Source organism: Acipenser ruthenus, chromosome 7 (genome assembly GCF_902713425.1).
Source record: "Acipenser ruthenus chromosome 7, fAciRut3.2 maternal haplotype, whole genome shotgun sequence".
NCBI classification, from domain to species: Eukaryota; Metazoa; Chordata; class Actinopteri; order Acipenseriformes; family Acipenseridae; genus Acipenser; species Acipenser ruthenus.
The window spans coordinates 38,232,017-38,245,418 of NC_081195.1; the positions used below are offsets into that span (position 1 = coordinate 38,232,017).

General features: G+C 43.9%; 1 protein-coding gene across 3 annotated transcripts in view; it reads left to right on the forward strand.

Moving 5' to 3' along the window:
• The window catches only part of LOC117415070 (IQ motif and SEC7 domain-containing protein 3-like), a 59,768-nt gene extending 47,859 nt beyond the window's left edge, over positions 1-11,909 (forward strand). For 2 of the 3 annotated variants that reach the window (XM_059026905.1, XM_059026907.1), the window contains 4 exons: positions 298-459; positions 1,929-2,015; positions 2,445-2,488; positions 3,995-11,909. In XM_059026905.1, coding sequence (XP_058882888.1) covers positions 298-459; positions 1,929-2,015; positions 2,445-2,488; positions 3,995-4,423 — 722 coding nt within the window. In that variant the 3' untranslated portion in view covers positions 4,424-11,909. The remainder of the gene's footprint in view (positions 1-297; positions 460-1,928; positions 2,016-2,444; positions 2,489-3,994) is intronic. The other variant, XM_059026906.1, reaches the window with a different exon arrangement.
• Positions 11,910-13,402: the final 1,493 nt, after the last annotated feature.

Genomic DNA, 13,402 nt, shown 5'->3' on the forward strand with positions numbered 1-13,402 from the left:
TTCCCCCTCTTTTGTACTATTCATAGGATCATAATAACAGGAAAGGTTTAAGGACGAGAGGCGGCCATTCTGCCCATCCAGGCTTGTCCCTTGTCTTATTTGTCTCCACCTGGGGAATCTAATTTATTAGGACAGAATCCAATTGTTTTTTAATGTTCTGAGTGTTTAGGTCCCACTACGTCACTGGTAGGCTATTTCTGGAATGATACAGCCCAGGTCCCAGTTTGGCTTTCCATGCCCTGGATGAGTGCAGCTGTGTTGCCCTGTTCATGTTTCTAACTGTGTTTATTCTTGTAGATTACCCCCATGGCATCACGCTCGTGTCTCCCTACTCCGGCTCCGATAAGAAGCAGGTTCTGCACTTCTGTGCCCAGAGTGCCGAGGAGCTGCTGAAGTTTGTGGAGGACCTGAAAGAGTCCATCAGAGAGGTGACCGAGATGGAGCAGATCCGCATTGAATGTGAGCAAACATGCGAGTGTGCCCCCCCTGTGTGAAACATGCGGATGATGAGTACACCACGTATCTTTATATCTGTTGGGATGATGAGCAGAGCCCTATATCTTTATATCTGTTGGGATGATGAGCAGAGCCCTGTATCTTTATATCTGCTCGGATGATGAGCAGAGCCCTGTATCTTTATATCTGTTGGGATGATGAGCAGAGCCCTGTATCTTTATATCTGTTGGGATGATGAGCAGAGCCCTGTATCTTTATATCTGTTGGGATGATGAGCAGAGCCCTGTATCTTTATATCTGTTGGGATGATGAGCAGAGCCCTGTATCTTTATATCTGTTGGGATGATGAGCAGAGCCCTGTATCTTTATATCTGCTCGGATGATGAGCAGAGCCCTGTATCTCTAGATCACAGAATGCCTGTAACACTGCAGGTACCGTCCCCTTCCCATCAGCCCTTTGCAATGAGCTGCTCTTCAGCATTAGCAAAGCCCCAGCACAGGGACCCCTCTGAAACTGCTTACCTCCATAAATAACTTGAAATAAAATTTGCAAAAGCTGACATTTGGAAGTGAAAATCCCTCCTAGCAAGTCCTTGCAGAGCTGGGCTGCCTGATGTGTTTACTTCAGACTGCGCTTCATTGGACAGTTTTATAATATCATCTTGAATTAAAAAGGAGAGTGTGTGCCGACTCAGCATCACGCTGACAGAGCCGTCAGCACATGCGTCATCAGTGTCTCTTAATGCTGTCAGGTTTGGTGAGATCAGGAACATCCTTTCATCTCTATTTGCGGAACGAGCTGATCTGCTGTTCGTGAAAGAGGCCGACCCCTTTGAGAAAGTCATCATTTCTCTGACAACACCCTTATTTACTAAAGAGGCTTATGATGTCAAAAGAACCCCACGATGGAGTCACTGTCTTAGTATAACCAGTTGGGAACACTTTATTGATGCTCGGTACAACTGCCCGTCCTTATAATTTGCTGATTTTTACTCATCACCCGATCATTGGGAAAGTGGATCCCAGGGACCCCTTAAAAGAGAGAGAACCTGGATTTTAACATGTAGAATTATAGCCCGAAACCTGACATTGTGATCAGCATCTCTCTTTTCTCTGCTGTTTTTTTTTTTTATTTGTGTATTTATTGTATGTTCATTTGGAATGTTTTTTTTTTTCAAGTGGAACTCTATAAACTGCTGCTTTACTGACAGACAATCACTTCTCTGTGCTGCGGCTCACTCGATCGCTCTGATCTCTTCTCTGTGCTGCGGCTCACTCACTCGATCGCTCTCTTCTCTGTGCTGTGGCTCACTCTCTCTGATCTCTTCTCTGTGCTGCGGCTCGCTCACTCGATCACTGATCTCTGCTGCAGCTCACTTACTCGATCGCTCTGATCTCTTCTCTGTGCTGCGGCTCTCTCACTCGATCGCTCTGATCTCCTCTCTGTGCTTTTGTTGTCGTTTGTTCTGTAGGGGAGCTGGAGAAGCAGCAGGGAACAAAGATGAAGAACAACGACACACAGCTGGAGCTTCGGGGCAAGCAGCAGGGCTCCCCTCCCGGTACTCAGTCTCCGCAGAACCATGGGGTGCTGACTGTTCGGGACAGAGCGCCCTCTCACTGATCATAAAGTCACAGCATGTATTTTATTGATCGCTTCCTTTAATTCTGTATTAATCCTGCTGTATGAATTCCCCTTCAGCATAGGTGATTGATTGACCCCCTTATTAACTTCACTAATTACAATGAAACCACAGAGGAAACAGGCCTGCAATAGATTGGTATTAAAATCTGCAGATCATTAAATGGGGACGCAGTTTCCCACAATCTTGTACAATTTCACGCTGAAATAAAACTCGGTTTATGTTTATTCCTCAGTTTATTCCTAGATCTCTGTGCATGTTTTAAAAGGGAGTATGGGACAGTAGAGGCGTGGCACGCAGAAGAGACTGGTGTCCACTTTGTAAACAAGAAATCCTTTCTTTCGACAGGCAAACAAGACCTTGAAGACAAGACAGGGAATAAAACAGTAGAGGTAAGTAGCTCTTATCTGAAGATCCCCAAAAGCAGGTAAGTTCACCTGTTCAATCCAGAGAGCTGGAGAATGCGTGTGCGCGTGTGTGTGTGTGTGTGTGTGTGTGCGTGTGCGTGCATGCGTGTGTGTGCGTGTGTGTGTGTGTGTGTGCGTGTGTGTGTGTGTGTGTGTGTGAGTGTGACCTGGGCCATATTTAGCAGTGAAGTCAGATTTCATCCAGGCTCTTTAGACGAAGATTGAATCTGGGTATGACATCCCCATTCATTCATGTGGAAATGTCAAGTGCCCTGGAGCCCAGCATCTGTCACAGTGTATCGTGGATAATGCAGATTCTTGCAAGGTCACCTGTGCCATGGAGCTGCTGGAGAGCGAGTGACACCAGCACCGCACTTCACACGGGGAGGGGGAGGAGCTACACCACAGGGGGAGGGACACGGGGCTGCTGGAGATGTTAATCCGTACATGTGTTTTACAAATAGAACTGTTATTGTTTACATACAAGCCCAGTGCAACTTGATCGCTGCCCATTGTGACTGATACTGACTGACTGACAAAGAGATGCCTTATATATTACAGTATACACAGTTCAACAAGCAAATCAGTCCAACCACTGTGTACATATGTACTGTACGTACATACATACATACATACAGAATCTGTTATAACTAAGGTAAGCTGTTGCTGGTTGCGACCTGTTAATCTGCATTAGGGAACCAGTCACCAGATTTCGGAATGTTTTTTATTTTATCTCATATTGACTTGACAGTGTTTTATAGTAAATATTAGATGAGAAACACTGGCTGCCAGCACAGGTTGCCAGTATTTGACTGCACTGGATATAGTAAGAGTTGTTCAAACCTTATTTTAGAAATATTTCAAATGTTCCTGTCTAGTGAGGGTTAGTCTATGAGTCAGATACATGTGCACATGGACCTAGCAGTGCACACCATTGTGTTCATATCCAACGTTCCTGAACTCATGCATGTCATTCATATGTCACCTTCCAGCACAGTTACTCTCAGGCTACACTTCGCACATACTGGCACAAACTGTGTTTCTGAGTTGATATTTTCTTTTCAAGACTGTCAAGCACACTGACTCAATGAATTGATGTGGAATGACACATTAGTTTCCACCCACCTGCATCTTGGTAAATGCCTGTCCTGTCCTGTCCTGTCCTGTCTTGTCCCAGCCCATCCCATTCCATCCTATCTCGTCCCGTCCCGTCCATGTCCTGTCCCGTCCCATCCCGTCCTGGCCTGTCCTGTCCCGGCCTGTCCTGTCCCATCCCGGCCTGTCCTGTCCCATCCTTTCCCTTCCCGTCCCGTCCTGTCCTGTCCCGTCCTGTCCAGTCCTGTCCCATCCTGTCCTGTTCTGTCTTGTCCTGTCCTGTCCTGTAGATGCTCCTGCAGCATGTCTGTTTAATTTACACCAGAGGGCTAATGTCTTAGAGAAGGAAAGAAGTCTTATAACATTTCATGCTGTCTCTGGCTGTTTCTAAACTAGGTGTCAATTCACAACAGGCTCCAAACGTACCAGCTCAGTGCATCCCGGACTCAAGAGACTGGAGCCCCCCTGGGCCTCCTTCCTAACCAGAGGGTGGGTCCCCAGACATGCCAGGCCAGAACAGACCTGTCCCTGGACACACTCATCCAGTGCCAGCAGATTTTCAAGGTCATCGTCCTGGACAAGGGCAGCCACGACCACATGGAGGCCATTCTGAGCCACACCCCCACACATCAGCTCATCCAATCCAGCGCCTCCACTCCCACGAGGTCATCTGAGGGCAGGCTCCAGGGGACGCCCATGAAGGTCACACATCAGCCCCCCCTGCCCCCGCCGCCCCCCCCCTACAACCACCCGCACAAGTACTGGCCCCCCAACCCGCTCATGGACCGGAGGCGCTACTCCAGCGGCTCACGCAGTTTAGTGTGAAGAAACAGCAGCGGCAGCATTTTATACAAAATATTCCGATATTATTATTATTATTATTATTATTATTATTATTATTATTATTATTATTATTATTATTATTATTATATAGAAAATATACATATTTAAAAAGAGGCAGAAGAACAAAAAAAACAAGACTTGATATGTTGAACACAAAACACAAGTTTAAGAGTTCTGATTTATTCTGTAGTGTATATTGAAATATTCAGTAGTTTTAACAGATTGTTCTGGCGATTGTCAGTTCACTACTAGATGTTGTTTTTATTTCATTTTGGCAGCTGGCCACACCTTGTATGAGATTCAGTCTAATGTGGCTTACTAACTCACTAACTAAAAACTGACCAGAAAGGGTGTCATAGCTCTTTAACACTGTTTATCTATTCATTTTTTATTGTGTGTCTATGTGATAGATCCAAATGTGTGTGCCAAAGCAAGGACAGTTGTTTGCGCTGAACTCCTTTTGAACCCTTTGGAATCTAGGGCAATGGTTTGAATTGATTTGTGTGTGAAATGCAGTGGGTCTCCTGTTTATATCCACACCCTGTGGGCTTGTTCTGAAACCTCAGCTTGATGACACGAAATCAGCCCTCAACACATTCCTTGCATTCTTTTACCAGGCTGACATTTGCAAACGCAACAGCCCCGCAACTCTCTTCAAGCTCCAGAGAGGCAACAGCCCCGCAACTCTCTTCAAGCTCCAGAGAGGCAACAGCCCCGCAACTCTCTTCAAGCTCCAGAGAGGCAACAGCCCCGCAACTCTCTTCAAGCTCCAGAGAGGCAACAGCCCCGCAACTCTCTTCAAGCTCCAGAGAGGCAACAGCCCTGCAACTCTCTTCAAGCTCCTGGTTGTTTTTGAGGGGTTAAAGGAGGGATAACCAAGGCTTTCAAATCATGTTTCTTATCTCTAATTAGCACAAGAACCAGCATTTCTTTTTCTGAAGATCTCTTGGTTTTCTGGTTATGGTATTTTATTTGAATGCCATTGCAATGCTGTGCTCATATCTCCACTGGGAGACCTCCATTGCAATGCTGTGCTCATATCGCCACAGTCACTGCCATTGCAATGCTGTGCTCATATCTCCACAGTGAGATCTCCATTGCAATGCTGTGCTCATATCTCCACAGTCACTGCCATTGCAATGCTGTGCTCATATCTCCACTGTCACTGCCATTGCAATTCTGTGCTCATATCTCCATAGTCAGACTGCCATTGCAATGCTGTGCTCATATCTCCACAGGGAGACTGACATTGCAATGCTGTGCTCATAGCTCCACTGGGAGACTGCCATTGCAATGCTGTGCTCATATCTCCACTGGGAGACTGACATTGCAATGCTGTGTTCATATCTCCACAGTCACTGCCATTGCAATGCTGTGCTCATATCTCCACAGTCACTGCCATTGCAATGCTGTGCTCATATCTCCATAGTCAGACTGCCATTGCAATGCTGTGCTCATATCTCCACTGGGAGACTGACATTGCAATGCTGTGCTCATATCGCCACTGGGAGACTGACATTGCAATGCTGTGCTCATATCTCCACTGGGAGACTGCCATTGCAATGCTGTGCTCATATCTCCATAGTCAGACTGCCATTGTAATGCTGTGCTCATATCTCCACTGGGAGACTGACATTGCAATGCTGTGCTCATATCTCCACTGGGAGACTGACATTGCAATGCTGTGCTCATATCTCCATAGTCAGACTGCCATTGCAATGCTGTGCTCATATCTCCACTGTCACTGCCATTGCAATTCTGTGCTCATATCTCCACAGTCAGACTGACATTGCAATGTTCTGCTCATATCTCCATAGTCACTGCCATTGCAATGCTGTTCTCTTATCTCCACAGTCAGACCTCCATTGCAATGCTGTGTTCATATCTCCACAGTCTGACTGACATTGCAATGTTGTGCTCATATCTTCACAGTCACTGCCATTGCAATGCTGTGCTCATATCTCCACAGTAAGACCTCCATTGCAATGCTGTGTTCATATCTCCACAGTCACTGCCATTGCAATGCTGTGCTCATATCTCCACTGGGAGACTGACATTGCAATGCTGTGCTCATATCTCCATAGTCAGACTGCCATTGCAATGCTGTGCTCATATCTCCACTGTCACTGCCATTGCAATTCTGTGCTCATATCTCCACATTCAGACTGACATTGCAATGCTGTGCTCATATCTCCATAGTCACTGCCATTGCAATGCTGTTCTCTTATCTCCACAGTCAGACCTCCATTGCAATGCTGTGGTCATATCTCCACAGTCAGACCTCCATTGCAATGCTGTGGTCATATCTCCACAGTCACTGCCATTGCAATGCTGTGCTCATATCTCCACAGTAAGACCTCCATTGCAATGCTGTGTTCATATCTCCACAGTCTGACTGACATTGCAATGTTGTGCTCATATCTTCACAGTCACTGCCATTACAATGCTGTGTTCATATCTCCACTGATATCTTGTCATGTTATCACTTATCTTGCCATTTAATATGGCTACAATTCACTATTCATATTTCATTAACATGGAATTTAATTTGAATAAAAGAGTAAATATGTATTAACTCCCCACACTTTGTTTCAGTTCTCTTACAAACTTAAACATTCTGCTCATCTATCAGCAACGTCCTCCCATTTCAACACACACCTACGTATATCACCCGATCTTTCAGCATCCAGGTTAAAATAGTGATTAATGTTACAAGCTCCCTGCGATTGGTTTTATTTACCAGGTGTAGCAGTTTGAGCCCAGAAGGAATGAGCCAACAGGGTGCCTCTTATTACTACGGCCATAGAGCTGTGTGCTCATTTGTGTCAAGTGGAATGCATCCGATTCACAGACTGTGTCCCTCATGTAAATCCAGATTTTCTCCCAAATGTTTTGCAATCAATTTGACACCTAGTGAAGACATGCTTGATAGCTTATTGATCGTAATGTCATTCCTGTTTTGAGTTGTACTGCACCCAACAAAACTACATTTCTGCATTGTAATTTCTGTACAAGATGAAGTTTGCAATATTGTCAGTGGCTTCCTTATGTTATGATAATTGGGTGGCTATGGTTCATACATGCTTTTGCCTATGTTTGTTTGTTTATTCGAGTGTTGGTTATGGATTTTGAAATTCACCTTGGACATGCCTCTCCTAAACCTGCAGCAATATCTACAGCACAGCCCCCTGTAGCTTGTAAAACGCAGAGTAGCAGAGCTGTTGGAACATGCCCTCTCTCAGCCGTGTGTTGAAGTTGGTTTCACTGTTTTGTTCCCCTTCTAGCCCTTTTGCTTTCTGTACCCTTTGCAACGCTGTTGATTTTGGAATGGATTGTGCAGCCTACTGAATGGTTCTTGAGGTGATAATGGAAAACAAAAGCAAAGCAGTGGATTGTCGCACCTGGGCCAGAGGACCATGCTTCACTTGCTCCCATCTGCTGCATCGAATAAAAGGCGTCCTTATTACAACACATAGGCTGTAGCATTGGCAGAACACCTCACTGTGGATTCCTGGGGCTGTCAAAAGCAGTCATTTATACTTTGCTACTTTTTTAATCAAAATGATTAGGCTCACTGTATTATTATTCTTTCAAACTCAAACCAGGCACAGGAGCAGCATGTCACTGCATCAGTAAAAATGGCAAAAGGTCTTACATTCAATATGTCTCTTCGGAGAGAAAGAACGCTACTGTCCGACATCAATTCCATGAAGCTGCAGCCTGACCCATGATTTGTAGCATCCTCATTATCTGTGCTGTGAAAGGTTATGTCTGTACATCTGTTCCATCAGTTATTGTCAACACCTTGTTAGTTAGTTTAGAGAATCCATGCCCTAATAAATTGATAGACTGACAGCTCTCAATTCAGTCCGCAGTAGATACAGCACTGTCTGTCTATTGATTGTATAGCACTGTGTGTCTATTGATTGTATAGCACTGTGTGGTTATTGATTGTATAGCACTGTGTGGCTATTGATTGTATAGCTGTTGCTCCTTGTTAATGAATGTGGACTCTGGCCCAGTGTGCTGTGTGTCGTGGAAACTGCAATACTGTAGCAGAATGAGGGTGATTGCTCTCTTTACAGGCTGTACAAGAGAGTGCTGCATTCAACAGTTCTAACTGAGGGGTCATGGAGCCAGCCTCTCTAACTGAAGGGTCATGGAGCCAGCCTCTCTAACTGAGGGGTCTTAGAGCCAGCCTCTCTAACTGAGGGGTCTTAGAGCCAGCCTCTCTAATACGGAGGGCTGTTCTTCAGCCACACACTTCCTGTGTGGACCAAGGCATCAGAGGTTCACCTTTGCCCTACACGACTGTCTCTGCAATGTCAATGCTGTTTGAAAATCTTGGACAGCGGGCCACTTTACCTGCCATTCCTCACAACCAGCACTGAGGACTCAAGCTGGGCTCTGTGAGGGGAGAAAAGCTTTATTATTATAGAAGTTGCACAGCGAAACTCTTTTTGCAAACTGTTTTATATATAGAGAACTAGAGGCTTATTCAAGAGGTGTGAGTGTGCCAATGAAACTATAAATATATACAGAAAAGAGAAAATCTGTATTTTGTTATGAAAATGTTCTAATATCATTGTATCTATAAAAAATTGTATTCTTTATATATCAGTATACATTAGGTATAGATATATACAAAGACAGTTGTAGTTATTGCTGGACGTGCAGTACTCTTGCAGTCATGCTTTGTTTTTGGTTGTGGCTCTTCAGAGCAGCAGGTGGAACTCTCTGAAACTGTCCTGAGCTCAGAGGCACCAGCTGATCACTGATCATGTTTCAAAAGTAATGCTCTGTGTGTATCAGCTGATCACTGATCACGTTTCAATTGAGATGCTCTGTGTGTACCAGCTGATCACTGATCATGTTTCAAAAGTAATGCTCTGTGTGTACCAGCTGATCACTGATCACGTTTCAAAAGTGATGCTCTGTGTGTACCAGCTGATCACTGATCATGTTTCAAAAGTAATGCTCTGTGTGTACCAGCTGATCACTGATCACGTTTCAAAAGTGATGCTCTGTGTGTACCAGCTGATCACTGATCACGTTTCAATTGAGATGCTCTGTGTGTACCAGTTGATCACTGATCACGTTTCAAAAGTGATGCTCTGTGTGTACCAGCTGATCACTGATCACATTTCAATTGAGATGCCCTGAGAGAAAACTAATTACAGTTTTTTTCAGTTGGTAAAATCAAGTTTATGAAACCATTGGCCCAATTTTCAAAACTCTTAACACAAGAACCAAAACCACTAACTTTAGTGGCAGAAGCCTGTTAAACACGCAAAACCTTGAGTTTTGCATTCTGTTTAGTTCATACATTTTGCAAAACAACATAGTTGGCTCCAAACCAGAATTTATTAATGAAATATCATCACATCATTAGTCATTGAAAGAAAAGAAAATAACAGCATTATTCCTCAATCATTTGAACAAACAGTGAACTCAAGAACAATAAACTCATGATACATTTGTCAAAATACATTTTCATCATTGAAGAGGAGGACAAAATCTGCAAACAGAAATGAATACAAATGAATTATTTAAACATAAAGGTCACTCAGGTACATCTCCCTCTCATGTACATTTCGCCACAAGTTCTCATCGACATCACAAAAAATGTTTTCGTTTGCCATGCACCTGGGAAAAAACCTTCTTGCATGCATAATCCACGCCTGACATTGTTCCTGGATAATGTAATCGCATGCAGCATCCATGGCCTGCAGAAGGGTGGCGTGCCGATAAGGTTGACGATTGTAAACCCTCCACCTCCAAGCAAAGAAAAACTCAATAGGATTGAGGAAAGGCGAGTATGGTGGCAGCTACATTACAATGAATTGCTGCTGTGCTGTGAACCATTCCGGCACCACAGCTGCGTGATGGAAGCTAACATTGTCCCACACAATGACACATGTGACCTCCTGATCAGCTTGAACAAGGTTATTATGCAGCTCATCTAGAAAATTCAGTAAATGTGTGGAATTGTACTACCCGAGTAACGGCCTATGGGCCACCATGCCATCGTCTGAAATGGCAGCACACATGATGATGTTGCTACCACGCTGCCCTGGGACTTGAATTGTCGCACGCCAAGTTGTTTTGGCCAAGTTGAAGCCAGCCTCATCAACTAAAAATGTATTTGTAACGATTGACGTTTGCATCCAGCTCCATTACCTTCGGAAAATAGAGATGCACAGTTGGGTTTACTTATCCATATCAACTGTCAGTACTACCACAATGTTACAGTATCTGTACCAAACTCACATGCTAACAGTATCATAAGAACATTACTGTACCTATGGGATGATTGTCAATTAATTCTATTTGCATTTTTACAATGTGAATGCAATTATCATAATGAGACATCGTTCTTGGTAACAGCAATTAGAGTGAAGCATTTTGAAAAACATTTGAAGTATGTATTTCTGACTGAGCAAGTAATGTAGATAATTGTGAAAGTCATGTTAGATATTGTAATATGTATGTAATCAAATGCAAAAGTGTTTGGGGTTCCGAAATAATTAGATTTCTGCAACTCAGTTTGGAGTTTTGTGTTAAGAGTTTTGAAAATTGTGCCAATGGTTTCAGAAACATGATTTTAGCAACTGAAAAAAACTGTAAAATAAAAACCAGGCAGCTACCCCCCCCCCCCCCCCCCCCCCATTAAAAAGGAGCACATTGAAAACTCCCCTTTCAAATGATGATGACAAGTAAGAGCAAATGTCCAATTCTCCAGGAACGGACAATCTATCTTGTGTACAAAGGTTCAGAGTGGTATTGTTATCAGTGGAAACTCACAGTCAGGCTGTCTTTCCTTGATTATTACTAAGAGGAGACAGCATGTTGTGTCAATGTGGAGAAACATTTCAATGTTGCTGAAAAGTAAAAAGTGGGGCATTGAGAAAGCGTCTGTGGTTTTTAAAAAACATGCTTTTAATGAATCTTCTAAATGCAGAAACCACTATTGAAATTCTTAATTACAATGTGTATAAATCGTTGGGGCTGGGAAAAAAAAATCTTCAAAAAGTGAATTTATGAAATATTTTCTGATGGGGATTTTCTAAAAGGAAGACTAATAAACAGGTGGCCTGCAGCCTGTTTGATTTGCAGCCCTTGTGCACTTGGGGAGGCTTCAGGGGCTGCAAGGTGCCAGGATCGAGGATACTGACAGCTCTGGAGAAACCACTGCTGCTGCTGTGCTGTTGCTGTTCAAACAGTGCGTGCATTCCTGGTCTCGATTCCCTCCTGCATGCCCCTGATCATCGAGACCGCCCCCTTCTCCACAAGACTGCAGGAGCCACGTTATTTAGACTGTGAATCTGTTAGCCGCAGATTACTGAAACACACTTCCTATTGTACAGTGAGACTATGTTTTAAATTCTTTTTTTCCTCTGAATATTATGTTGTGTTGGAAACGTTTCGCACAGTCCAAGAATATCAATAATAAATTACTTTTTTCCAATGTAGTTTCTCTGTCGATGTGTCTTTGTGATGAGGCTTTATTCAGGGGCTGACAGCACCTTACCTAGCAATGGGTTTCCCATTCACAAAACAAGAGTTAAGTGCATGATCCCAACCTGGGGTCCACAAGCAAAGCCCAGCTACTTTAAAAATCATCAACTGACTACATCCCCAAACTGTCAATCTGCAGCAAGACTGGGCCTCCTGACAACATCTCAATCTATACCGAAGATATATAACTAATCCTGCTAGAATGAATCAAACCCTGCTAAATGTTATCTCAAAATGATGCACAATAGAAAGCTTTTAAATACAGATGCTTGACTCTGTTGTGGTTAGCTGTTATGCAGAACATAGCACTCGATGGATTGGAGAGTGTATAAATGATGGTCGATTAATTCAGTAGATTTTTATGAAACGAATCAGTAGAAGGACAGGTACACAGACAGCTTATTGAGCTCTGCACACATCATCGCACATGCCTTTCAGTTAATCACCCACGATCCAATACCCTGCCACCCTGTGTAGCATGTTGGGTGTATAATCCAGAATTAAAGACACTTCACTGGCGATTTGGAATCACCTCCAGGCCGGCTGAATGGTTTAGGGTTGGATTTGTTCAACCTATACCTGGTCAGGATAGACCAGCATTTTACAGCACCGGTAAGCCTCCTAGATTGCACAGGCCATGAAATTTTAAGGGGTGCGCTTAGGGGTCCCTGACATCAGGTGGTTGAAGTAATCCACAGGGCTGCCCCAGTGCTGTAGAAAGCTCTAAAATCCATGTGTGGCTTATCCTGGTGTGCTACATGTGGATCAAATGAACCACAAATATACGGTTCCCATATGACTCCATGTACACTAGGACAGTTTGAGACAGTTCAGGCTTTTCAACTCAACCCAATGCATTCTGGTAAGTGTAATCCTGTTGTGAAAGGTACCCGAGACAGGTAAAATGTACCAGGGTGCATTGTAATGGTATGGTAACCCTATCCTAATGGGATGTTGTGACAAGGATGGCTTGTGGTGACATCAGACCAGGAAGAGACTGACAACACAGGCAAGTACTGCGGGGCTAGACGCAAATGCTCTTGTTTCCTTTATTAAATAAAATAATTAAACAAAACAAAACACTCAAAAAGCACAATGGCCAAAACAGACAGACATAAAACAGTAGACACACTGATGCTTAAGTTCCACCTCTGAACAATCCAACCCTGATGAGCGGCTGATCTGCTCCTTGTATGCTTGTTAATTTAATTGGCTCAGGCACATTCTGCACGCAACGTGATTTGGCAGGGAAGGTAATTAACCCTTCCCTGCCAACCTAAAACAACAGTTCACAAATAAATACATTTTAAATAATAACAACACATAACACAAAATAAACTGCAGTGCCACTCCCCCCCCCCCCCCCCCCCCCCCCCGAGGGAACTCCCCCAGGGCAATGGAGCCCTTTTCAGTGCCCTCAACAACAGAACTTTAGTTTCCAGC